The 26,810-nt window shown below is 30.2% G+C and overlaps 2 protein-coding genes across 2 annotated transcripts in view; one reads left to right on the forward strand and one right to left on the reverse strand.

Moving 5' to 3' along the window:
* Positions 1–622: 622 nt before the first annotated feature.
* Positions 623–10,965, reverse strand: LOC107448196 (zinc finger protein 354A). The gene is made up of 2 exons (XM_016063311.4): positions 10,596–10,965; positions 623–5,245 (listed from the first exon to the last, which is right to left on the reverse strand). Exon 2 carries the CDS (start codon positions 5,116–5,118, stop codon positions 2,440–2,442), a length of 2,679 nt encoding a protein of 892 aa, XP_015918797.2. The 5' UTR covers positions 5,119–5,245; positions 10,596–10,965; the 3' UTR covers positions 623–2,439.
* LOC107448197 (glutamyl aminopeptidase) overlaps positions 10,871–26,810 on the forward strand; it is a 41,959-nt gene continuing 26,019 nt past the window's right edge. Inside the window, exons 1-8 of the mRNA XM_016063312.3 lie at positions 10,871–11,144; positions 13,976–14,606; positions 16,138–16,411; positions 18,262–18,382; positions 20,642–20,796; positions 24,701–24,814; positions 25,603–25,737; positions 26,316–26,447. Coding sequence (XP_015918798.1) covers positions 11,102–11,144; positions 13,976–14,606; positions 16,138–16,411; positions 18,262–18,382; positions 20,642–20,796; positions 24,701–24,814; positions 25,603–25,737; positions 26,316–26,447 — 1,605 coding nt within the window. The 5' untranslated portion in view covers positions 10,871–11,101. The remainder of the gene's footprint in view (positions 11,145–13,975; positions 14,607–16,137; positions 16,412–18,261; positions 18,383–20,641; positions 20,797–24,700; positions 24,815–25,602; positions 25,738–26,315; positions 26,448–26,810) is intronic.

Raw genomic sequence — 26,810 nt, forward strand, 5'->3', positions numbered from 1 at the left:
GACTAATTCCAAGAATTTTTTATGACTTAACAAAGTTACTATTTTCTCCAAAAAAAAAAAAAAAANACACACAACAATAAATTTAAAAAGGCATAATAATAACATTAATTGAAATGATAGGTGTAACCAAAATTGTTATATTCTGCATCTTCATATTTAGAGATTTTAAATTTAAAAAACTGAGTAAAGAAAGAGTTGAAGCAATAAAATAACTGAAAGAAAATACGAAAGCAAATAATTTTTTTCTTCTTTTTTTTCTGCAGAATTATATTTTAAAGATACTCTGCTTGGAAAGAAAAAAAATACTCCTGATTTTTCTGTTCTCATTTCGGAATTAAAAAAAAACTATAATAAAAATTCGAAAATCACAGAAGTTTAAAACATAATTCACTCTAGAATTGATGTTTTTTCTTTCATTTTTAGAAAGAACACCACAATTTTTAAAGAACATGACAAAAACATTTTATATTATAATAAAATATGACTGTGAGTGGGATTTTGTTACAAATTAAAATATTTGGAACACTGTGAATTTGGAAGGGGAGGAGAGTAAATTCCATTTTAAAAATTAGACTTTTTGGCAATCTTAATCCATGACTTTCCATGATTTTTTTTTTTAAAAAAAAATAGTTAAAATCATAACTTTTTGTGAAATTTTTCTTTCAATACCGAAATACATGACTTTCCAGCTGTGCGGATACCCTGATTATAGTACATAATCAGGGTATCAGCGCAGCTGGATTATCTATCATAGTTATGGAATGATCAAAAATTAAATTCTGATGATAAAAATAAAACCTTTTGAATATACTGTGTGCCATTGTATTAAAATATCTTATGTTTAACAGATGCTACATTAATAAATGCTTATGTAAATCAAATGAAAAATGAATTAATTATAAAGTACACTATTAGCATTTCATTGCAAAGATTTGGATGAGTCATTTTACATCTATAAAAGTTACACCACATTTCTTTCAGAAACTTTTTTTTAAAATTAAGTTTAAGAAATCTGAAAAGCATTAACGATAGATCGCTAAGGGTGGCAAAACAGTACTTACTCAACATATAAATACATAAAATAACAGTTGAAAATTAAAATACTTAAAAACATCAATTGAAAGGGAAACATCTAAAAATGACAACAGGAAAGAAATATTCCATTTCAGTCTTTTAATTGAAGAAGATTCAATCTTCTTTCAATCATGGAACTTTTATTTCTGACCAAAGGTAAACAAATAAACTAAATTGTCAAGGTACACTTTAAAAGGAAAAGTTACCCACGAAGATAGTGTTGCTTATTTTTTTTCTCTCTTTTAGAATGGCTATTAAATTCGTAGAACATTCTCTCCGCTTATGCTCTGAAATATTACGAGTTCTTCATAAAATAACTTAATAATACAAAGTCAAAGTGATTTCAAACCGATAAACAAAGAAATAAATAAACATTAGTTTTTCACACGGTTTTCCCTTGAGATTTCATTAGCTTCAGGGCACTTTTAATTTTTTAGTCTTTATATTTTCAGGCTTTTTAAAATACTTGCTTCCAGGAACACATATAATTTGAGCCTGGCAGTCATATATTATTCAACCTTACTGTTTGGTTATGCAGTATATATTTTCATACTAATAACTAATAATTATAACATACTAATCATACTCTGATCTAAAATTCATTTTTATAATTTAAAATTAACTATGAATTAAATTTGTAATAATTCATTCTTTTGATTAAAAACTGCGAATTAAATCTAGTTTGCATGTTCTGTATTGGCTTATTCAGGGTGTGTAGTCAAGTCTCTCAACAAAAAATACGCACCTTTTAGGTACTTTTTAAGCACTCAAAAATATTTTTAAGCACTACATACATTAACAAAATGCAAAATAATTTTCAAAGACTTTACATGATCATGAAAAAATAAATAGTTTCTGACAAAGAACTCTTTTCTTGATTATATTAGCCATTATAAAATGATCGAGAGATTTTTCAGTTTGATGTCAGAGGGTGGAAAATGAAGTCAGAAATTGAAAATATCTTGCAAAATGCAGCAGAGTTGCACATGAGAGTGCAATAATCTTACCGAACCCTGCTCAGTAGACACACGTGCAACTCGCAAGTATTTCATCAAACAAGTAAAATGAATAGTGCTTTCATACGCTAGACCAACAGTATGCGAATTAAATTGTGGTTGAATGAATTGTGAAAACGTTGCAGAGAACAATGTGAAAAATTTGCTTTTGCATAATATGTGTCGATTTTCGCCATCTCATCAATCTCATTTTCGAAAAGGGAAAATTAAGCACTTTTTAAAAACACTATACACCATGTTATTGTTTTTGTTCCTCTGTATAATAAAAATTTCAAGCTAAAATCTGTAACTCAAATCAAGAATTTATTTCAAATCAAGAAGCCAGCAAGAATTTTGAGTCCTTGGTTCTTCACACAAGTCCATACAAGTTGTGATGTACAGACTTTTTGTGTTTTAACAATTTACTCTCCAGATAAAACTTTTCATTACAAATGGGACAAGAAAACAACTGTTTTCTCTTATGACATTTGCTGTGTTCTTCTAGACTTGTAGTCGAAGGAAAGAATTTTTTGCAAGTTTTGCACCTTAGGCTATCAGAAATAGTTTTCATATGATGGTGATGCTTCAGTATTCCACTGTTGAAGAAATGCTTAAAACAGATCAAGCATTTGAACCTCTCAATACCTCCGTGGCATCTTCTATGATCCCCGATAAACTGTAAAGAATGGAACTTTCTATGGCAAATCGTACACGCAAAGGCAGGTTGAATAATCTTTTTCAATCTGGAATCACTTTTCTTAGAGCGTTGAGAATTATATTTACTTGATTGAGGAGAATTACTTAAAGATGGAATACTGTGTCTTTGTTTTGAATGAGAATTACTCGTAACAGATTTACCATGCTTTTGTTTTGATGCAAGGGAATAACTTGAATCAGATAGATCTTTTTTTGAAGAATTAATCAAGGGAGATTTACCATGCTTTTGTTTTGATGGAAGGGAATTACTTGAATCAGATATATCTTGTTTTGAAGGAATAGAATGACTCAAGGGAGATTCACCATGCTTTTGTTTTGATGGAAGGGAATTACTTGAATCAGATATACCTTGTTTTGAAGAAAGAGAATTACTTGAATCCGAGAGATCTTGTTTTGAAGAAAGAGAATGACTCAAAGGAGATTTAATAGATACTAATTTTGATTGAGGAGAATTACTCAAAGGAGATTTAGTTGATAATTTTGAAGGAGAAGAAATACTCAAAGAAGTTTTAGCAAGCATTTGTTTAGATGATGAGGAATTACTTGAGGCAGATTGAGCTTGTTTTTGCTTTGATTGTGGAAAATTATTCAAATCAGATTTAGCAGACATTAATTTTGAAGGAAGGGAATTACTCGAGGTAGAATTAGCAGATATTTGTTTGAATGAATGCTCTTTTATCGACAATTTTTTTGAATTTTGCTTTGAATGACTATATGAAGCTCTAGATATTTTCACATGATTATGATGCTTTAAAACTCCACTATTGAAAAAATGCTTAAAACAAATTAAGCATTTGAATCTTTCAATACCGCCATGGCATCTTCTATGATCGCTAATAAACTTCAAAGAATTAAACTTCCTATGACAAATTGTGCACCGAAAGGCAGGATTAATTAGTTTCTTTTTTTCAGGAAAATAATTCTTAGATCTCACGAAATTTTTTTGCGCTTGTTTGATATTTGAGTCAGAGGAAAAGTGCAGAGCAGATTTACTGGGTTTTTGCTCAGATTTAGGAGAAATATTTGAGGCAGGTTGCCGAAATGCTAGTTTTGATTTTGGGCCAGAATTATTAGATTTTTCTTTTTCTTTGGAAGAATTTTTCAAAACAGATATATCTGATTTTTCTTTTTCTTTAGAAGAATTTTTCAAAACAGATATATCCGATTTTTCTTTAGAAGAATTTTTCAAAACAGACATATCAGATTTTTGTTCTGATTGAGGAGCAATAATCAAGGCAGGTTTATTGGATTTTTGCTCCGTTTGAGGAGCAATAAAAGATATATCGGATTTCTGTTCCGATTGAGGTGTAATAACCAAAGCAGATTCATTAGACTTTTGCTCGAATAGAGGAGTAATAACTAAAGCAGATTTTGGTTCCAAATGAGGAACAATAACCAAAGCAGATTTTGTTTTTAATTGAGCAGAATTAACTAAAGAGGTTTCAGTAGATTTTAATTTTGACTGTGGGCAGTTATTCAAATTAAATTTTTGCTTTAATTCAGACAAATCATTAAAAACACTTTGTTTAGGTGCCTGTTTAGTTTCTTCAGCAGATGAAACAGCAGGTTGCTGTTGAGATGAATTGCTTGTTGAAGAAGGAAGAGCAACATGATCAGCCCGAATATGTGACGTTAAAAAGTAATTCCTCTTAAATTTTTTGCCACAAACTTCACAAACGTACGGTTTCTTTTTAGATTTGTCGATCTTATGTTTATACAACTCAGAAGCGGAGACATACGGTTTTCGGCAACAGTCACAGAAGTAAGAATCCTGACGAATATGAGTCGTCATGTGTTTGATGCTGTCGAGGTCAGATTCATACAACGCTATGAATCCACAAATGAGGCATTCATTTTCAACAAAATACTGCAATATAGGTTCTAAAAGTTTTTTACTAATATCTGATTCACTCTGAACTTTTTTTTCTGACGATCTCCTACGGCCCTCTTTTAGACCACAGCTTTTACTGCCTGATTTATTTGATAAGGTATTTTGAACACCCAATAGAGATGGTAGTGTAGAATTTTTAATTTCTTTTGGCACATTTAAAAAGTAAACATTTTGGTCATCTCCTGCACTAGATGTATTAGCAGGAACCAGGCCAGGTACCTGGTTACATTGAAGAGACATATCTTGATTTGTAGAATCGCCATTTTCAAAAATGTAAGAAGTTTCCATTCTGTATTGCATTCCAGTGCGTGGATCATTTACAAAGCATACCTCAACTTTGTATGGTTTTCCAAACTGTTCTGGTGAGGTCAGTTTGGAAAATGCTTCGTTTGACCACATATTAACTGGAGATATGCGGGTTACGGCCCTCATTGAATTCATTTTAGAGCAAAATTATTGAAACAGTTACGAGTTCACTTTTTCTCTAATGCACTTCAAAAAGGAGCGCCACAATGTTTTCCATTGTTGCCACAAAACTATCCTCTCCGGAACATCAAAAGGGTCAACCCTAAAATAATTTATAAAAACATTATATCAAAGAAAATGGTTACTAAAATTTGTTACAAATTTGAATAAAACTAAAACATGTCACATGGAAACGCATATACAGTAGAGTCCCAATTATCCGAGCCCCAGTTAACCAAGTTTCTGCTTTAACCGAGCTATCAAATATTTCAAGGATATTTTTCTGTTCTAGTTTATTTTTAAAAAAACCGCTGAAAAAAAATCTGAATTTTATCTTCCAAACACTCAGAAAAACAAAATCCAACAACTTGGTCTGATGAAATTATTGTTAATATCATCAATAATGATAATGAATCTAGCGAAGATGATGAAGACAGTGATTATTAAAATCAACATATAAAAATCTCTCATACAGATGGACTAAAAGCTATCGAATGTACTATTGAATATATAGAACAACAAAAAGAGGCGACACCAGCCTTCCTGTAATCCCTAAAAAAGACGAAACATTACTACAGAAAAGCGCCAAAGTTACGTAGAACGAAAAACGATTAAGGACTTTTTTTAAGTAAAAACTATTTAATTCTCGTAAAGTATGCTTTTTAAATGTTTTTTAGCAAGCTTTTTAATTATAATATGAATTGTATGTGGTATACTCGTATACTTTTTGTATTTCTTAAATATACCTTCTCTTTTTCTTTCCGTTTTTATACGCTTCGTCTTAACCGAGTTTTTCGATTATCCGAGTTTGTTGCGGTCCTCATTAACTCGTATAATCGGGACTCTACTGTATCATCATTTCCACAACTTCTTTAGCTTCAAAGCAAAGAATAAAAGAGAAACATAAGGATTCAAAAGAAATTACAAACAATTTAGGATACAGAAAAGAGTGGAGTGGCTCATAAGGTACAGAAGAAACAAAAGAATATGGTGGGAATCAGGATGTAGAAAATAAAATTCTTGATATTTGGAAAAAATGACACATTGTAAAGTTATTCTATATTAAAATCACCAAAATATTTCAAAATGAAAAATGATCTTTTTAAATCTAAGAATAAAAAAGTTTTTTTTTTGTTATGTTTCACGTCTCGGAATATTCATTAAACACTTCTCTAGCCCTGTGACAGAATTTTTTCAAGCCATCTACGACAAAACTCTCTAGCACTAATATCTCTCTGCAAAATACTTATAATAATAATAAACATATATTTTACTAATTTAAAATAACAAAAGTGCTGTGTTTATAAAAGAAAAAAAAACTATATTATTTTTTTAATTGAACATGCAATAATTTTTTATTCTAATACTATGGGTAAGATTCTCGCATTTTGTACGAAAAGGGGAATGTGCAAATTATTTCCTTCTTCATATTTTGTAAATAATTATAAGAATAAAAAACATAATTAAAGATCATGAAATTGGCAATAGTAATTGGTAGAAAAAAGATCGATGATGAAATCAGGCGAATCAGATTACTTAAAGTCTGTGTTTAGTTTCGAGATTAGGTTGCTGTAATAAGTAATAAAAACTATCAGACGTAAAAACTGTGAAGATATCAATAGCAACAACTGTCAAAAATTCAATAGAATCATTGTCTTAAAAAGTAAACACTCAAATGCACGATTTGAATTTTCCATATAGTTTGAAATATATCGGGATATTTCAAGACTGTGAAAATCAATATCAACAACTGCCAAAAATACGATCGAAACTTGCATCGATTTACAATACTATCGGCGTTAATCGAGCATGTCCAAAAGTGAGTAAATGCATAATTCAAATATTACGTAAATTTCATGTTGATTGGGTAATTTTAGAAAGATTGCATTGTAAATTTCTGTAAAAAAGAAAAGTAATATTTTTTACTTTTTAAAAGAAAATCTTCTGTAACGTTCTGTGACGATGTCGCCGTGTCCCTGCAATTCTGCCATGGGGATGGTACTTCATGTTTAATAATTGTTCGGTATCTAGCCGCATTTTAGAAGCGCTCTTAGTTTGTAATTATTGTAACTGTTCAGTGAAAAACAATACAATGTGACATGTTATTGAAGTCGCATTGTGAGAGGAGAGAACATTGAGTTATTTATATGTGATTCAAAAATTAAGAGTTGTTACAGTTCATTTTAAATTATTTGGATAGATATTATTTATTACATGAGAATACCTGGTCTGTGCGACCATTCAGTAACCTCTGGATTTTAATATAATATGAGAAAAACAACTTTTGTTTTGTGTCTGAAAGCAAGAGAGAATCCTGTAACCACTTGTGAATTAGTTTATATGATAATTTCCTCCCATAAGATAATCTGCGTTATTATTCTTGTTACTTTGGGATTATCCTGTCAATGCTCTCAAAAAAGCACAAAACCTTTGGTGCCATCGTAATGCTAAGCTATTTCCAAAATAAATATTCTAAACACATTAAATTTATCAAATAATAATAATACAGTACAGAACCCGTTATCCGGAAATCAGAAAACCGGAAAACCAAAAAACCGGAACAAAATACAACAAATTTTCCCGCTATTTTAAAAAAAAATTATTTTTTTCCTCATAAGATTTTAGGATTTTTCGTTCTTTTTTTAAAGATGTTTACCTTACCATCATTTTGGTAATAATCATTAGTGTATTACTTCATCGTTTTTCTTCTTTTTAAAATTATTTCCAATTTTTGTGTTTTTTTTTTTGTTGGGTTTAACAATAAAAAAAACGGCTTTTTGCAGCGATTTAGAAAACCGGAAAAATCAGTTATCCAGAATATCGATGGTCCCGATCGTTCCGGATAATCGGTTCCCTACTGTAATAGCAGAAAAAAATGCAAATGCAAAAATACGTAATGAAAAAGTGTAATATAAAGAATTAAAATGAAGTAAAAACCTCTATTTTTCTATTTTTTATAATTGCACATTGAATTATTCTTGAATCTAACTATATATATTATTATAAATCATTTAGGCAGCTAAAAATCTTTGATAACTTTTAAAGTGCAAATAAATAAGCCAATATCCTCGTGTAGTCTCAAATTAGAATTGTTTTGCAGAGGAGTAAAAAAAAAAAGAAGTATTTTTAAACAGGCTAAAGAAAAGTAATTCATAAAGTAGGGTGACCCGGGGTAATTCACGATCACTCTGTTTCTGGGGTAAATAATGATCACCTAGTGTGGGCCTACTGTTGAGATNCCTTACCATCATTTTGGTAATAATCATTAGTGTATTACTTCATCGTTTTTCTTCTTTTTAAAATTATTTCCAATTTTTGTGTTTTTTTTTTGTTGGGTTTAACAATAAAAAAAACGGCTTTTTGCAGCGATTTAGAAAACCGGAAAAATCAGTTATCCAGAATATCGATGGTCCCGATCGTTCCGGATAATCGGTTCCCTACTGTAATAGCAGAAAAAAATGCAAATGCAAAAATACGTAATGAAAAAGTGTAATATAAAGAATTAAAATGAAGTAAAAACCTCTATTCTTTATAATTACACATTGAATTATTCTTGAATCTAACTATATATATTATAATAAATCATTTAAGAGGCTAAAAATCCTTGACTACTTTTAAAGTGTAAATAAATAAGCCAATATCCTCGTGTAATCTCAAATTAGAATTGTTTTACAGAGGAGTAAAAAAAAAAAAAAAAGAAGTATTTTTAAACAGGCTAAAGAAAAGTAATTCATAAAGTAAAACATTGCAAATAAAAATTTGCCGTTATTAAGGCAGAAGCTACCTTTTGGCGATGATATCGGGTTTGGCGAAAATGGTTGACAGGATAATCCCAAAATACATTATTTTTCATAAGTTTTATTTTCAAAATGTTTAAAAACACAAGGAAAAACGATTTGCATCTTGCTGCTACAGAGTTAAAAGAGACAATAACAGAAAAGATGTCAATTACAGAAGTAACTAACATCATAAAAAATACACAGAAATTCAAAAAATTACCTGAGTTTGTATTGAATCTTATAAAAGGAATAATCAAGAAAATAAAAATTTAGAATTACAATTGCTCAAAAAGTGTCAGCCAGTGTAGCTTTATTGTCATGAACTATGTCTAAGGAATCAGCAATGGGTTTTAACTGTGATTCTTAAACCTGCTGGTACAAGTTGTATTTTCAAGCTGCAATATTTTTGACTCAACATCACGATCTTCGCAGATTTTTGCACATGCAGATCTGTTTCTAATAAAGGTGTTAATATACGTGAGTTGACTATTCCAGTGTGTATCATTAAGAAGTTCAGGTTAAATAAAAAAATAATAAATGTCCCCCCCCCCACAGCATTGGAAAAAATACAACTACATTAGAAAATAAAGTTTCCAGATCTCTTCTTTTTAACTGATCATTTTGCATTTTTATTTACTCATTATGTAGCATAAGCCTGAATCATTTCTTACAAATTTTAAACAGTATTATGATTAGAATTTTGTAAATATATGTCCATAATCCAATTAATATCTAATTACATTGTACATTTTTGAGATTAACCTTTTTTTTTACTTTACTAATGTTGTCCTCTAACATGGCATTTTTAAGTCTTTGTGGTCAGATGTCAAAAAAAAGTTTCCACATTCTTGGTATTTATTAATAACAGTAATGATCGTTACTAAAAATTTTGTAATAAATATATATATGAACATATTAAACTTGCTCTTATGAAATTTAAATTTTTGCAAAATTTAAATTATTTAGAATTTATAAATGAATAATATTGAAATCAGATGACCTTGAATCATAAAATTCAGAATAATTTCTAGATTTCAGAGACATCGAATCTAGAACAATTTATATATTTTGTAAATTTCAGAAGCTTTGTTTACTTTCAGAATGCCATAGCACATTATAGAAAGAAAAAAAAAATCAAGAAATAATAATAAAAAATGTTTACCTCAGTTGAAAAAATTAAATGAAGGAAAGAGCTTGCCGAAATTTAGGTTCATAATTTTATTAGCTACGAAATAGTTTTTGCGATTGTTTATGGTTCTGTAAAATTAAAAATCCTACAATAATTTTTTTTTTATCGCATTCGAAAAAATTAAACGAAGGAAAAAATTTACATAACTTTAGGTTATAGCTTTATGATCTATTATATAGTTTCTATGATATAAGGCGTGGATCTGCAATCGTAACTATTATCATCCATCGATAAAATTCCTAAACAAATACGTAAATCCGATAGCATTGTCAAGAAAATTTAACTGATGAAAAAGAGAAATTCATAAAACACAAACTGATTATAGTTAAAAAAGAAAACAAAGGAGAGAAATCCAAAATAACACAACATTTTGCTAATTTTAAAATTAAGATTTGATTGCAATCAGAAAATCTCTTTTCATCATAATTCTTTTAAAAATCCTATTAAATGAAAATTACAAGCCATGCAGTTTTGCATCAACCTACCTCAATAAAACAGATGCTTTATGATTTTTTGTTAATTTAAGGAAAAGCTAATTTTATTGCAGAAGTCTGAAACTTGATAGATGCTTTTGTGTTTTTCATTAATTTAAGGAAAAGCTTATTTTATTGCAGAAGCCTATAAAATCCACAACTAGAGTGCATTAGCTTATAGCTTCTGTTTTAAAATTAAGAGAGAACAGTTTTACCATGTAAGCTACAAATAAATTATATAATCGAACAAAATAAAGTATTATCCGCATTATCCTCTGCAGCATCAATTTATCAATAAAAAGAGTCAATAATCAATTGGATGTTGATTGAATACAGCCTGACCATAGACTACTTGTTGATCTATTTTGAGTTTAGTTCGGGTGGGGAACAATAGCAAACAATATGTCAATTGAGATGTATTGTGTGCCCGCATGTAGAATTCTGAGCCAAAATTAATCGTCGTTTAAAGTTACATTGAAAAATTCTGTTGCTTTTTTTAAGGTTTAAAAATATTCACTATGATGAATGAACCAGAAGTCGATGATGTTGCATTTTTAACCGGTACAGCTTTAGCTTTCTCATTAAATGTAGCTTCTATAAATGTTACTCATGACATTTCAACGAGCTATAGACACCGAAATTTATGAAAACCCATTTACTCTTTTCATTTTATTTTATGTGTTTTTCTTACAGTGTTAAATATTATATACAGTGTCGGTTTTCAGTGTTAAATATTAAAGAGGGATAAAAAAAAATAGTTTATTTTATCTGTTTGGAAGCTTTCCGCTTCGGTTTCAACTCTAAACTAAAAAACATTAGAAAAAATTTATCACTTAGCCACTCCTGGGTAAACCGCGAAATTTCCCCCCCAGTTTTTTCACAAGTTTAAAAACGTCTTGGCGAGGGTAGTAGGCATGAACAGATACTGATAGAGAAATGTCCCCGTCTGTTTACTTGGGTTACAGGGCCAGCTATTAACTTCAGTTAAATTTTTCTGTGGCCAATTAGAGAGATGAAATAATTTCTGGGCTGAGATCCAAGCTTAATAAATTGATATACAGTGTTTAAATATATTTTCAATGTATCAGTAAAAATTCAAAAACGAAATGGGCAAAGATGCCTTTAAAACTAACATATGTTTTTTATTGACTTCTTGGAAATGTTTTCTAAGCTAGGACGAATTGTGAAAAAAACTTACTTATAAATAGTTCAAAAGTATTTATTATTGTTTTTCAACTTTATAGATGAAGAGCTTAGTTGCAGAACCATTTATTTAATTCTGACATTTTTATAAAGGAAGATTTTAATGTTTTTTGTACTTAGCATTTCTTTGTTTTCACTGACGACTTTTAATGTTTTTCATCAAATATAACTTTGTTTGAAAAGATAAAATAATTATACATATATTTAGGCTTATATTCATAGAATGAAATTTTAGCTATCTTAATTTGTAACAGACTACTGCAAAATTTTATCTAGCCATGTTAGTCTGAAAACTGATCAAAAACTCAACTTTCATGGAGTAGATGTTTAACCTAATTCTTGATTTTAAAAAGGTATTCTTTATTTCTGGGGTCAAAATGTTAAGTCATTTCAATACATCTGAAATATTTCTAAAATTAAATACAAGTATTTTTATTAACCTTAATATTAAAAATGTTTAGTTATAGCTCTTGAAATACAAAAATTTGATCTAATAAATGCTGAATTCATCCTCTCATTTTTTGCAGAAGTGGGCAAATTATCTTTTTCAGATAGAACACAAAATGTTTAGAATTTTCGCCAGAGGATACTTTAAAAATTTTCAATAGCTGGGGCCACGAACAAGAAAAATTTAAACAAAGTGAAGTTCCTTAAAAAAAGTTCAAGAGGTAACAGTAGGGCCAGGGTAGCCTGGTTGGTAGGGCGTTGGGCCCATGTCAAAATGGTCTCGGGTTCGGTCCTAGAGGGTCGAAAATTCTCCGTGTAGTAAATGGTGACTGATGCACGTTAAATTTGTCGAGTTGTGAAGTCCTCCGTGTTTGCATAACAAGTCATACCTGTGGGGCTACTGATCCAGGAGTTTCCTTGTCTTCTGGGTTGGTTAAGTATTACAAGGCTGCAGACATTAGTAGTCGTAAACCCAAAATTGGGTCGGCTGTTCAACAGCTGTTATAATATAAAATAAAAAGGGATCGCAGTAGGTTATCACCCCATAAGTTCTCCTGTTTTCAAATATCTCAATAATTTTGAATCTTTATAAATAGCTCCACAGTTATCTAGCTGATCCATCAGCTCATTCTTTTTATCATAGAGGGATAGGCAGCCACAGTAAGGCTACCAATAGAGATGGGCACCAGGCAATTATTCCCGATAAATTAACAAAAAGCAATTACTGCTTCTATTTAATGTTTGTCAGGTGTAACTAAAAAACAATTATATCTTACATTTGGTTTCTATTTTAGTTTATAGTTTATCCTGGTGTGTTGACCGCATAATTAGTTTAGAGGTCAGAAAGGAGGTTTCTTATTTTTACAACCAATTTCAAGCAATGTTTTGCTCTATTTCTACCATTTTTTTTTAAATCAGAAATGATTAGGTCATGAGTAGAAAGATCAGCAGCATCTTCCTCGATGCCTGTTTCCATATCACATAATAGTTGCTTTGACAGTTTAGACAGGTGGGCAAAAGCAAAGTAGCACCAATTTTTGTATGAAAAACCCAACTAAAAAAATCACGTGAAAATTAAAGTATAAAAATTTCACAATCATGAATGTTTTCAACAGTCTATATCAAACCCAGACCTTCATACAAAGACAAAGCAAGAGACATTCGTGAATATCATCAAAAAAAGAAGGGGAAAGTGAAATTGTCACATTCTAAGAATGCCTCCCTATAAAATTCGGGCAGTATTCTGAAAATATGGGTGTCATATTCAGGTGATAAATGGGATTAGGTAATAGGTCAGAAGTGATCTGTTTTAGCTGAGCAATAAGAAGAAGGTATTCCGGACCTAATGCTGCTGGTTTTTGGGTACTTCCACAAAAATACACCTGTCAAGAATGGTATCTTTTCAAAATCCTCATAGTTAAATGAGCACTTTCGAAAATCGTAATTATCTTAACAAACTGACACCTTTCCAGAAAGAATAAAAAGTAACCTGATCTGATATTTTTTAATAAGCATGAGTGTCCCTTTTTCAGAAAAATAAGCACATTAATATTTTGTTAGAATCATGAATACATGCAAAATGGCATGTACCCCAACTTATTCACATTCGCAGGATTAAAAATTACAAATTGTGATTACAATTCTGATAATCGTAGTGGTGGCTACGCCACAGTATTATGTTATTTGTACTTTATTATATTTTTAGGTTAAAATATTTATTTCATAAATAATTGATATTTCAGGTGAAAACATCAAGAAGCAAGTGATTTACACCCACCACTCTGGCAATGATAAAATAAGAAGGCTGATTTGTTCCAAGCAGCAAACATTCTGCGTCACTGCTGCTGTTCTTACAGTTCTTCTGATTATTGCTGCCATTGCTTCGTTTGCAAGACCCATTCCAAGGTGTCCTCTATCCACTTCTCCGATTGAATTCCACCATACAACTCTCCCTCCCTCTAAACAAGTTCCTAAATCCAAAACCGGGGAGACGTTCCCCTGGCACGATATCCGTTTACCTCCTTTCATTGTTCCTATCCACTACAATTTATTTATGCATCCGAACTTGAACACCTTTGAAAATACTGGTAGCGTCAATATCACCTTTATGGTGACCATGCAAACGAATTTCATCGTTTTGCACTCGAAGGAGTTGAATTTGTCCCGTACGGCTGTGCTCGAGGGTGAGGAGCGTACGATTCCCATTGTACAAAAACTGGAGTTTCCGGTTCACGAGCAGTTTTATATCGAAGTGGGAGAAACTTTGAAGCCTTATCAAGAATACATCCTTTGGATTGATTTCAAGAAAGCTCTCCAAGAGAAGCTGGAAGGATTTTATGTTAGTTCATACAAAGATGCTGAGGGAGAGAAAAGGTAAAAAAAAAAATTTTACACAATTTATGAATCAATCTTAGTCAGAGTTGGCAAGGTTTAGGACAGAACGGATTAATCCACAGTTTAAATCAGGGCTTAAACCGCCCTGTCCAAAAAACTTCTTTTTCCAAAACTGTCCAAGATCCTTTTTTTTTAATTATGTCACAAATAAAAAATTGTGAAAATAAAAGTTTAATTTTTGAACAAGAAACTGTTTTATTAAAAAAGTTTATTATTATTTTTCATATTACATTATTTAGCCTTATGCAAAATCATAATTTATCAGTTTTAAAAGCATATTTCAGTGTTTTCANTTAAAAAAGTTTATTATTATTTTTAATATTACATTATTTATCCTTATGCAAAAACATAATTTATCAGTTTTAAAAGCATATTTATTCATATTTAAAGGATAAGGTATTCGATTTTGTTGTTCAATAAATTGTGGAGCTTCAAAACTAATAAATATTTTCCTGTTATATTTTATTATTTTCTTTTAATAAGTTAAAGCAAATTGCGTAAAAATATCAAATATTAATTAATATATGTAATTGTCTGTACAATGTTTAAAACCTATAGAATTTTGACCTTTTACCAAAGTATAAGGTTTTGGGCGCTTTAAGACAGTTTAGGGTAGTTTTAGTCAGTTTAGGACAGTTTAAGAAAGTAAAACCCGCATGTCCTGTGCAAAACCAGTTTAGGTCATCCAAAACCCCAACCCTGATCTTAGTACAGTAAAACATCCAGGAAAGACCACTTTTTTTCACACAGAATTTTTTCCCTAGATTCTGTGTTGAAGATAGCCTTTACGAGAGACCATCAAAACCTCACCCAGCAACCGGGAAAACCTCTGTACCAAGTGCAATAAATGTCAAATAAGGAAACGCGAATAAATATAACAAATAATATTAACAAAACAAATAAGTAGATTAAAATGCATTCTTAATATTTGTGAGTGGCTTTTATTTAGAGAGCTCTTTTTGACAATGCAACCTCTGTCACGCTCAGTGACAATACAACCTCAGTCACGCTCAGTGACAATACAACCTCATGTTGCAGTCAGAGTGCACTAAAGACAATGCTATCAATAAATTTACTTTTAGAGTTGAAAGTTAAATTAAGTTTTTAAAAAAAATAAGCATTTTAAGTAAACTTCTCACTTCTTAAAGCATCACTCTTTGGTGATGTAAAATTGAATGCAAACTCAAACGAAAAACATTATCCAATGAACAGACATTACTAGTCACAATTTCTACTTTTTGTTTACATTTGAAATTTGATTTACACCTGTTTTTTATAATACTCTGTCTGCTTACTAGGGAGCGAGGTTATGTTGTGTATTTTTAAGTTTTTCCATTACTAACCCATTTTTTCCAGTTCTTTCAGTTTTTTCCAATGTTCTGGAAGAAATAGGTTTTTTTTTCTGGATAATATGGCAACCTTGGTTGTACGCAATCAAAATTTGTTTACTATTTTTCCTATTTAAATACATTTGTGTTTTTCAACCTTGGTTTTTGTATTATCTTAATAGGTATTTAGCTACTACCCATTTTCAGCCTACATTGGCTAGGGCAGCCTTTCCCTGCTTTGATGAGCCTGCGATGAAGGCAACTTTCAAACTGACCATCGTCCATGCTTCGACACTGTCTGCATACTTTAACACTGAGATGTCCCACTCAGCACCCTATGGCAATGGAGAGTCTGTCACAGTTTTTGACAAAACATTGAAGATGAGCACTTATCTTGTGGCATTTGTGGTCTGCGATTTCAGAATTCTAGAGAAACTCAATGAAGATGGAGTCAATGTGAGTCATGTTTATATCTACAAATTGGTTATTAATTTATAATATTTTTGGTATTTTACATTTTTGTTATCATATCTGAAAATGGGATTTTTATTGGTAATAATTTTGGTCTTTTAGTACACCTTTATTAATTTGCTTCTGTATGATTTATGATCTTCAAATTGAATAATATATTATAAATTTTTTTATTGGTTAATACCTTTTATAATCTACAGTTACTGAAGGTAACTGTATAAAAAACTACAATTATTGAAAGTAAATGCTAATAGTTTACTGCCAACTACTTTTTGACCGGCTAGAAAAGCACTTGATTTTTTCCCTAGAGCTTTGTACTGAATAACATCATAAGTTTAAATCATTTTCTGATTGCTACAAACAGATTCTTCAGTTATAATATTTTTAAAAGAGATTATGAAAAATTTAACTGCAGTTTTATGCTGGATAACAGTGCAACTTTCAATTTGTCGCTTATTTGTTGCAAACAAAATTGATGTCCATTTTATTGTCATTCAAAACTTTGACCACTTTCCAACATAAATGAGCAGTTCATAAAACTAAAAAGAAGAAAATAATAAATTATAAATTTTTTCAGAAAAGTAAGTCAACTTAAAAGGAGAAATTAATTCTATTTTTGAGACACCTGAAGCAAAAAATGTAGAGCATATCACTCTTGTAATTTCCATCACTACCAAAAATCCTCCATATCACTAGAAAATGATATTTCCTAAGTTTTTTGCTTTATAAATGATAAAAATGAAGTTATTTACTAATTTTTATTAAACTTCAAAAACATAGATTTGAAATTTTTATTTTAAATTTTTTTTTTTATATATACATGCAATTGGTCTTTTTTTTAACCAATAATGATTACTGAGACAAAATGAAAATTTTTGGCATTAATATTTCAGAAATATCTGGAAAAGTTTGACATGATTTTTTTTAAAGTTTGATATAGTTTAATAAAATCTTTCAATTAACAGTTTTTATTTATCTTTAGAGATTTAATGTCTTGCAATTGAATTCACAGAGCTGGAGTAGCATCTAGTCTAGTTCTGAATTAGTTTTCTCGTCTATGCGCAAGTTGAAAATGAACAAAGCAAGCTAAATTTTGCTTTTTTATGAAATAAAAAAGAGAAAGAATTGTTATAGACATTAAGAAAACTTATCATGAAAATATATATTTTTTTTTTATTGATGAATTTGTTTTTCATTTATTTTACCCCTCTGGCGGTTTAGTAAATAGGCAAATTTGGGAGAATGTTTCTCCCTAATACACTATTTCCTCATCTAATAACATGGAAAAAACCAGTTTTGCTATGCGGAGAAGACTACAGGTTGAAATACGAATTTGTATGTGCAGAACCATCAGTGGGTTAAGTTGAAAAGTTTGATTGGAAATTCAAATGCAATTTTTATAAATGGGTATGTTTTCCATAATTTATTCAATATAATGTTATTAGAATAGCTAGATATATTTTTTAAAAAAATTTCCATGGGCATTTTACTTAAATGATTTGTTAAAAATTAACCGGAATATTAAATAATGGATTATTTATTGGATATAATTACAGGTTTCCAAACTCATAATTGGTTAAAATAAGTTCTAACTGTTGGAACCCCAGTGATTTTTCCTCAGAGACCTGAGTCTCGGTGGAACACTTTTTGGGAACTACTGGTCTGTTTCAGAACATAATGTAAAATGTCCATGGAAAATTCAAATGTTGTTGAAATTTTGCAGTAAAACATTCCCTCCTGATAATTTTAATAGAAGCTTTTTTTTAATGTTTATGTTTCTTCTCCTTCCTTTGAATTTACAATTCTTATTTAAGATTTATTCGTTTTATTTAAAGGTTCGTGTTCTTGTGCCGCCAGATCAATACAGCCATGCTCAATATGCTCTTGACACAGCGGCTAATGTTCTTCACTTCTTTCGTGATTTCTTCAACATTAGTTATCCTCTAAATAAGTTGGGTAAGAATATTCATTACTTTTAATTATTATATCATATATTGTCATATCAAAATATTGTACAGTGAACTCTTGCTGCTACGATATCCAATACAACAATAACTCCCTTTATTTGGACAATGTTTTGTGGTCCAGGCAAACTTGCTGAATTAAAGTCATGCTCCTCTCGATATTACGATATTCTCTGAAGCAATAAACCCCTGTAAAATGACTTTTGTTCTAAATTTCAACTTTATTTTCTCCATTTATTATTAGTTTTCAAATAATGTAAAATAATCTTATTTTAGCATCTTTTGCCATCTTTTTCATCCTTTCTGACAACAGAAGACTCACTACTGACCCCCCCCCCAAGAGCTTCCATTATTATTGAGAGAATTATCTCTTAAGAAGTCACAGATGTAACATTCCTATCTGATTTCATTTCCTTCATATTAAAAATCGATCATTAGTCACAAATGACCACAAGTATCACATTAACACCTGTAAGATAATTTTTTGTGGAGGGTGACTGGAGCACCATTCACAAACGAAAATCATTTTCGTTCTTCAGACTCAATGCATATTTTGTTGGTTGACTTAACAGTCAAAAAAATGAATATACATACAAGCAAAAATATTAGATTATTTTTAATAAAAACGGTTTTCAGGTATGTTTAGGATCTTGTTTTCGGAATTTATTTCAATTGTTTTTAATATTTAACCATAATTATCACTCTGCAAATTAATTCTTTGCATAATATATAAATACATTTATAGTTAATACATTTATAACATTAAAAAAAGATCCTATTGTGTCCACAAAATATGTTGGCCTTCGATTTAACGATATATTCCTAGACAACAATATATTTATTTGGTCCCCAAAATATTGTTTTACTGTGTAATTATCGTATCAAAATAATTTTCATATCAAAATTTAATAATTGTCATATCAACATAAGCTTACCAAAATTCTTATAATTTAACACTTCATTTAAATGTAATTTAATGCTCAATAAATTTAATCTTTAAAAGCTTTTTCTTCACCCTTCATAAATGATCTCTTCCTTTTTTTAAAAATATTTTTTTCTCTGTCTCAAAATGTCACACTCCCCAACCCCAGATCAAACTATCATATATTCCACGAAGATGTATTAGCAGTTCAGAACACGTTATAGATCATTTTTCAAAAATTGCCTTACCTGAATCCAATTAAAAGAAAAAAATCAGCATTTCAAAACTCATGGTTCTGCAGGAAGTAATCTAGTTTTATTTTGCTTTTCCATGAGCAGAACAGAACATTTTTCAGCCCGAATATTTGTTACATCCCTAATACTAGCTTGTCTCGAAAGTAAAGGCGGTGCATGCACATTGCTAATCATATTGTCATCATTATAACCGTTTATGAAATTTTGGAGCTTTGACCCCTTTGGCCATCAACGGGCTGTTGCGGAAGTGCTTTACTTTTTTTGACACATTCTCTGTATTTTTATAATTTTATAACTATCGTTAAACAGGCGACCCAATTCTGGGTTTAAGACTACCAGCTCAGCTCTGTATCCTTGTAATTTTGATCCCAATCCAGAAGACAAGAGAGCTACTGGATTAGTACCCCTAAAGGTAATGATTTGTTATGGGAATTTGGTGGACTTTGTGACCCCAACAGATTTAATGTGCATCAGTCACCATTTACTATACTTCGGCCGGCCTGGGATCGAACCCACAAAGTCTTGCACATGGACCCATTGCCCTACCAAACAGAGTATCTCGGCCCCCATTCTTTGTATTTTATTTTATGTTATATTCGTCGTTGAACAGCCGACCCAATTTTGGGTTTACAACTACTAATGCTCAGCTCCGTAGCCTTGTAATTTTGAACCAATACAGAAGACAGGGAAACGACTGGATCAGTATCCCCAGAGGTATTGATTTGCTATAGGAACATGTAGGACTTGTGTCCCAACAGATTTAATGTGCATCAGTCACCATTTACTACACGGGGAGTCTTGCCAAGGCCGACCAGGGATCGAACCCATGAACTCCTGTACATGGGCCCGGTGCCCTACCAACCAGGCTATCCCGGCGTCCGTTCTCTGTATTGTAATTTATCAGTTAAATTCTCTTAACACTTTAGATCAGTGAGCTAATTTTCTTAATTTCCATGTGCATGTCATGTTCATTCTTTTATGTATTTTACTTTCCTAATTGTTTCATAAAGAGTCTAGCTTTTATATAAAACATAAGAAAGAGTTACACATTATTTAAATTGGTATGCTTTTGCAGATATGATTGCCATTCCTGATTTCGGTCCTGGTGCAATGGAAAACTGGGGTCTTGTGACTTTTCGTATGACTACCATTTTATATAATCCCATGGAAACGTCCAGTGAGAGCAAGGAACATGTTGCAACTGTTATTGCTCATGAGTTAGCTCATCAGGTATTATATTAAGTTGATGATTTGTTGAATAATTGTTAATAATTATGTTGTAAATATGTTTTATTGCTTTATTATGGCTTATTAAATGTGGTTTATTAATTATCTATGATGAGGATGTAAAATATATATTATGATTTTTGTAATCAAAAATGTGCAATATTTTTTTTATTGTGACAGAAGCTGAGAATAACTCTCACCATTAAGTTAACATAATCGACTTTTTATTTATATAAGTTAGCATAAGGAACTTTAGAATCTTTTTACAAAATTAGGTATAGTTTAAACATATGTATTTATGTAATTAAATTATGATAACTGTAAATAAATAGCATTAAAATTCATAATAAAATTTTTTTAATGTACAGAAACCAGTATGGAAATCTTACCTAGCATTACTGTGTTGTACTTGGTGTTCTGTTTCTGTATCCTTTATTCTTTTTTTTTTTACAATACAGTCAAGGTTTTTTTAAACTATCAATTCGTGTGACAAGACAGTGATCTCTAGGTCTCATCTTCTACTTGAAGTTCATTTTGCATGAAATTCTAAGGTCCACTGGTCTTTTTCCAAAATCCTAAGGTCTTTTTTTATATAATTTAAACTGAAAGTTAGATAAAAATAAACATATAAAGGTGCAGTTTTTAAAAAAAAAAACATAATAATTTTGAAACTTAAAACACTTAAAACATTCATTAATATACCCTGTTGCCCAAAAAAAGATAAACTTATTAAAACTTAAATAGTTGAGAATAATCTAAATAAGTGTTTGTAATAGTTATCAGAATTAAAACTATAAACACAGGTAATTTTACCAGTGTGTAATTATTATTTTAAATGTTGATTATTTTTTTAAAATGGAATGTGATAAAAAAAGGCAGTGTTTTTAAGAGATGGTGTGTTATTATTACAAAAAGTGCAAAGAGGGCACATCAACGGGCAAACAGGTCAGGCCACCCTTTTAAAAACGCTTAGAGAGAACACTGATTTTACTTTTGTTTATAAAGTAATTTCACCTTTGAGCTTCTAATTAGATTTTGCTCTTTGAAAAACAAGAAATATAATTATTATTATTAATTTTTAGTTCATTGCCATCTCGATATTTGTTAGCAATTTTAAATTCCCTTAGGATAATCTGAAAAATAATTTTAGTTTTCTTTGTCCCTACGTTGGAAAAATGTGCCGCAGCAGACTGATCGTAATGATGCGGTTCCCAGTAGAACACCGAAGTCAAGCATCACTGTCTGCGGTCAATACGCGGGTGGATGATCACTTTGATTAGGGACCGAGGGTGCATGGTATCGGTCCTCGTTAAACTGTTCTGCCGTAAAGTGATTGACTTTACATGCAGGTCGTCGAGTTACCAAAGCAGGGGAGCCATCCCCTCTGCTGAGAATCAAACTTGCGATAGCATGTCTTCGGATCATCCTCAGGGATGTTTCTGAGACCATCGCCAAAATGGGATGTCTCAGATAGTGCAACTCTAGTGTGATGTAAATAAAGCACCGACCTACCTGCATTAGAAAAACTTAGATTTAAATAAAATTTTCCCTTTGCTTAAAAGGCTCTTTTTATTGTGTGATAACTTTTTAAAATCAGTAACAAAGTTTGCTAGCGCTAAAAATACTACTGTCAAAACCGGTTTCATTTTTAAAAGTGTTATCACAAGTTTGTGATGTAAACAAAATCATTACCGTGTAACTGCAAAAAAGCGATTACTGAATGGTTAATATTGAGTGTTTATGTTCATATGAATGTTAAATATCACTATTTTATATTATTTTTATGCTACAAGATGTCTATATAAGTTTCATTACATCACAATTCTGTACTTAATCTGGCATGGTTGATGAAATGCAGGATTTATAAAGTTTGTTTCTGAAATTCTATATTTTTTTATTATTGATCAAGTTTTTGCTAAAATGACTATTATAATACTAGATGAACTAAACGATCTAGATTCAGTATTNACCTGCTGATTACCTATAGTATAATTAAATTTCAATATAATGCATGGCAACTGTTGGTAGTTTTGAAGTTTATATATTTTCTTGGCAAACTTCAGTTTTTGACATTTTTGACGGTTTAAACCAGTATTATACCCTTGTCATGTCAAAAACCACTTTTTGACGTCAAAAACCCAACCCTGATCTAAATAAATGTTTGTAATAGTTATCGGAATTAAGCACAGCTAATTTTACCAGTGTGTAATTACTATTTTAACTGTTGATTATTTTTTTAAAATGGGATGTGATAAAAAAGGCAGTGTTTTTAAGAGATGGCGGCTTATTTTTACAAAAAGTGCAAAGAAGGCACATCAAAAGGCAAACAGGTCAGGTCGCCCTTCTAAAAACGCTTAGAGAGAACACTGATTTTACTTTTGTTTATAAAGTAATTTCACCTTTGAACTTCTAATTAGGTTTTGCTCTTTAAAAAACAAGAAATATGAAGTTCATTGCCATCTCCATATTTGTTAGTTTATTGATAACAGTTTTAAATTCCCTTCGGATAATCTGAAAAATAATTTTAGTTTTCTTTGTTAGAACGTTAGAAAAAGTGCCACATGTGTGCGTTAGAAAAATGTGACTGATCGTAAAGACACGGTTCCCAGTAGAGCACCGAAATCAAGCATCACTGTCTGAGGTCAGTACACTGGTGGGTGATCACTTTGATTAGCCTCCTTAGGGAATGAGGGTGCATGGTATCGGTATTTTTTAAAATCAGTAGCAAAGTTTGCTAGCGCTAAAAATACTACTGGCAAAACCATTGTTTCATTTTTAAAAGTGTTATCACAATTTTGTGATGTAAACAAAATCATTTCCGTGTAACATATTGCAAAAAAGCAATTACTGAATGGTTAATATTAAGTGTTTATATTCATAAAAATGTTAAATAACATTATTTTATATTATTTTCATGCTGCAAGATGTCTATATAAGCTTCATTACATCAAAATTCTGTACTTAATCTGGCATAGTTAATGAAATGCAGGATTTATAAAGTTTGTTTCTGAAATTCTATATTTTTTTATTATTGATCAAGTTTTTGCTAAAATGACTATTATAATACTAGATGAACTAAACGATCTAGATTCAGTATTATACAACACAGTTCTGAAAGCATTGTACCACTCTTAAGATTTGCAGTTTTTAGTACCTTAAAGTTTTAACAAGAATTCTTTATTAAAACTCATCCAATTAAAGTAAACTTCATTTTTTGCTTCATCTAAACTATGTTTACCACTTAGACTTTCCTTCCTTTTTTTTTATTACTGTGTGCATTAAAAAATAGCACCCTGAATAACTTTTAATCCAATTAGCAGATTTTTACGTACTTATTTATAAAAAAAAATAATTTGGTGGCAATGAAGAAATATTTAGGTGAGTGGATATTGATATTTAAATGTGGCTAACGGACGAGGATCTTTGCTGACGCACAATCAGCGTAAAATTTTGTTCATATTTTTTCCTAGGTTGTGGATTGCTTTTTTTAAATTTTAATTATGAAATTCATTGTTTTCTTTTTAAGTCATCTGCTAAATTATTTTTAACTTAGTAAAGCATTCATCGCAGGAGAGTCTAACTAAAGGCTCTATCGGAAGAACAGCTGCTCTTGAGTGAGAAAGGATGACTGCATTTTTAAAAGAATCTATAAAACTGAGAAGTTGTTTCAAAGCAATACAAATTATATGAATCTCACTGTCAAAAGCTGTTTTGGTTGGACTCACACGAGTATAGAATGTAAAAACCTCCAACACTACCATTTGACTGATTAAGAATTTTGAAATAATGATTTTAGCCTGCTAAAAGAGAAAATAAAGAAGATTATGCCTTTTATTAGTAAATGCTCTTAACTATAAATTCTATAAAATATTTATTGTTGGTTTAAACTGTTACATCTCTCTTTCAGTGGTTTGGTAACTTGGTTACCATGAAGTGGTGGAGTGACTTATGGTTAAATGAAGGATTTGCTAGTTTCATGGAATATTTGGGAACAAACCATGTAGAACCTGGCTGGCAAATGGTAATAATATTACATTTATTGTGTGCTATTACTAAGTTTGCTTTTGATTTTAAGCTTTTTATCAACAAAAAAAATTTACAGATTAAAGACTGAAAGTGTTGTAAAAGAATAAAATTGTGGCCCAGATTTAAGGAGTAGAGATTTAAAAAACTTATCTAAAATAAAGTAAAAGAATTATGTTTTAAAGATATAGTAGAGGCTTGATCATTAGAATTCCATAAAATTTTTCTTGTCTTTTTATGTAAGCAAAATATCAGTTTAAATGGAACATATTGATTTTTATATTTTCAATTTATTTTCCAACTTAATTTGTATATTTTCGTTCCTTATATAACTGAGTTTCTACTCTTTTTGAATGACAATAGTTTAAAGTCTATACGAAAATAGAATTATGTTCTCTTTTTCAATTATTGAAACTGAATATTTATGACACTAACCTGAGTTTTGAAAAAAATTTGTTGGAATTTTAAATATTGTTGAAACCACGTTTTCCTATTATAAACCACACGTAAATCAATATGAATAACTGCTGAAAATAAAATTGAAACATTACATCGATCAAAGATGCTATCGGTGTAAATTTAGCACGTCATTCAATGATTATCTAAATGCATGATTCAAATATTATGTGTAAATTTCTGTAGAAAAAAAAAGTAAAATTTAAACTTTTCCAAAAACTCTTTCTGCATGAACTCTGTAATGCTCTGTGACAATGTTGCTGATGTGCTAAAGGGTATTTTGTTATATTAGTTTATGTTGCTTTAAACATTGATTGATTGATCATTTAGATGGATCAGTTTATTGTAAGCACAAGTCAAGATGCAATGGCATTAGATGGATTAGAAAGCTCTCATCCTGTTATGACTGATGTTGACAACCCAGAAGAAATAGATGCCATTTTTGATTTTATTTCCTATAAAAAGGTTTGTTGTTACACTTATATTAGTAAATTTTTTTTCTTACCTGTTTTGGTTGATATTTTTGTGTGTGACAAGTTGACCTGAAAAAACCTTATAAAATACCCTCTAAAAAATACAAAAAAAACCGTGAAAAACTTGTAATGACGTAAAAATAAAAAATAATACCCTTAATTATTTTCAAGAACAAGTTTTATATTAACTTTTATTTCTTAGAAAAAAATTATAAATTGAAACTTGTATTCATAAGTCAATAAAAATAAGGTAATTACGATAAACATTAAACTTATGACTAAAAATAAGATAAAAATAAGTACCTGTTCCCTTTATCAGGTTAAAATCATTCGTTGACATTCTTAATCAGCCAAATTTCCACTCATTTTAAATCTTCAAAAGCATCAGAAATGGATTGTCTTATCAAATGTTTCTTAAAAAAATTCTCTTCAACAGTAACACTCGTTATTGCAATTACCAACACTATAACAAAGCATTGAAAAAACCTACTCATTGTATTAATTCTTTATATATTTTCATTGTATTAATTCTTGTATTATTCTTGTATCTTCATTGTATTAATTCTTTAGGGTGCTGCTATACTCTATATGCTTGAAAATTTTCTTGGCCGAGATACCCTGAAGAAAGGATTGAGCATTTACCTTAACAAATATCATTACAAGAGTGCCAGCACAAAAGATTTCTGGGATACATTCACACAGGTTTGTAAACTTCATTTATTTAACCTTCACTTTCATTAGCATTTCAATACCACTAGTTTGAAGATTTAAACAGGGTGCATAGCGTTTTTGAAAAGTGAATAAAGATGCTTATTTTTGGTTTACGTTTTTTATAAGCCCTTAAAGGTGCTTTTTTTTCATTCAGGGTTTGTAAAAAGTGCTTAATTTTCTATCTTTTAAAAAATGATTTTTTTTCCTTTGCCGTGTCGATTGTCATTCTAAATTACAAAAAATGCATGATTTTCACAATTTTCTTGCAATATTTATCAGAAACCAGTTATTTTATCATGATTATGTTAATTTTTTGAAAATTGTCTTGAATTTTATTGATTTTATTTTTATAAA

This window comes from Parasteatoda tepidariorum, chromosome 9 (assembly GCF_043381705.1).
Source record: "Parasteatoda tepidariorum isolate YZ-2023 chromosome 9, CAS_Ptep_4.0, whole genome shotgun sequence".
NCBI classification, from domain to species: domain Eukaryota; kingdom Metazoa; phylum Arthropoda; class Arachnida; order Araneae; family Theridiidae; genus Parasteatoda; species Parasteatoda tepidariorum.

What these genes read in the sequence shown, in the direction of transcription:
- LOC107448196 (XM_016063311.4), bottom strand. Translation starts at nt 5,118, where the DNA reads ATGAATTCAATGAGGGCCGTAACCCGCATATCTCCAGTTAATATGTGG.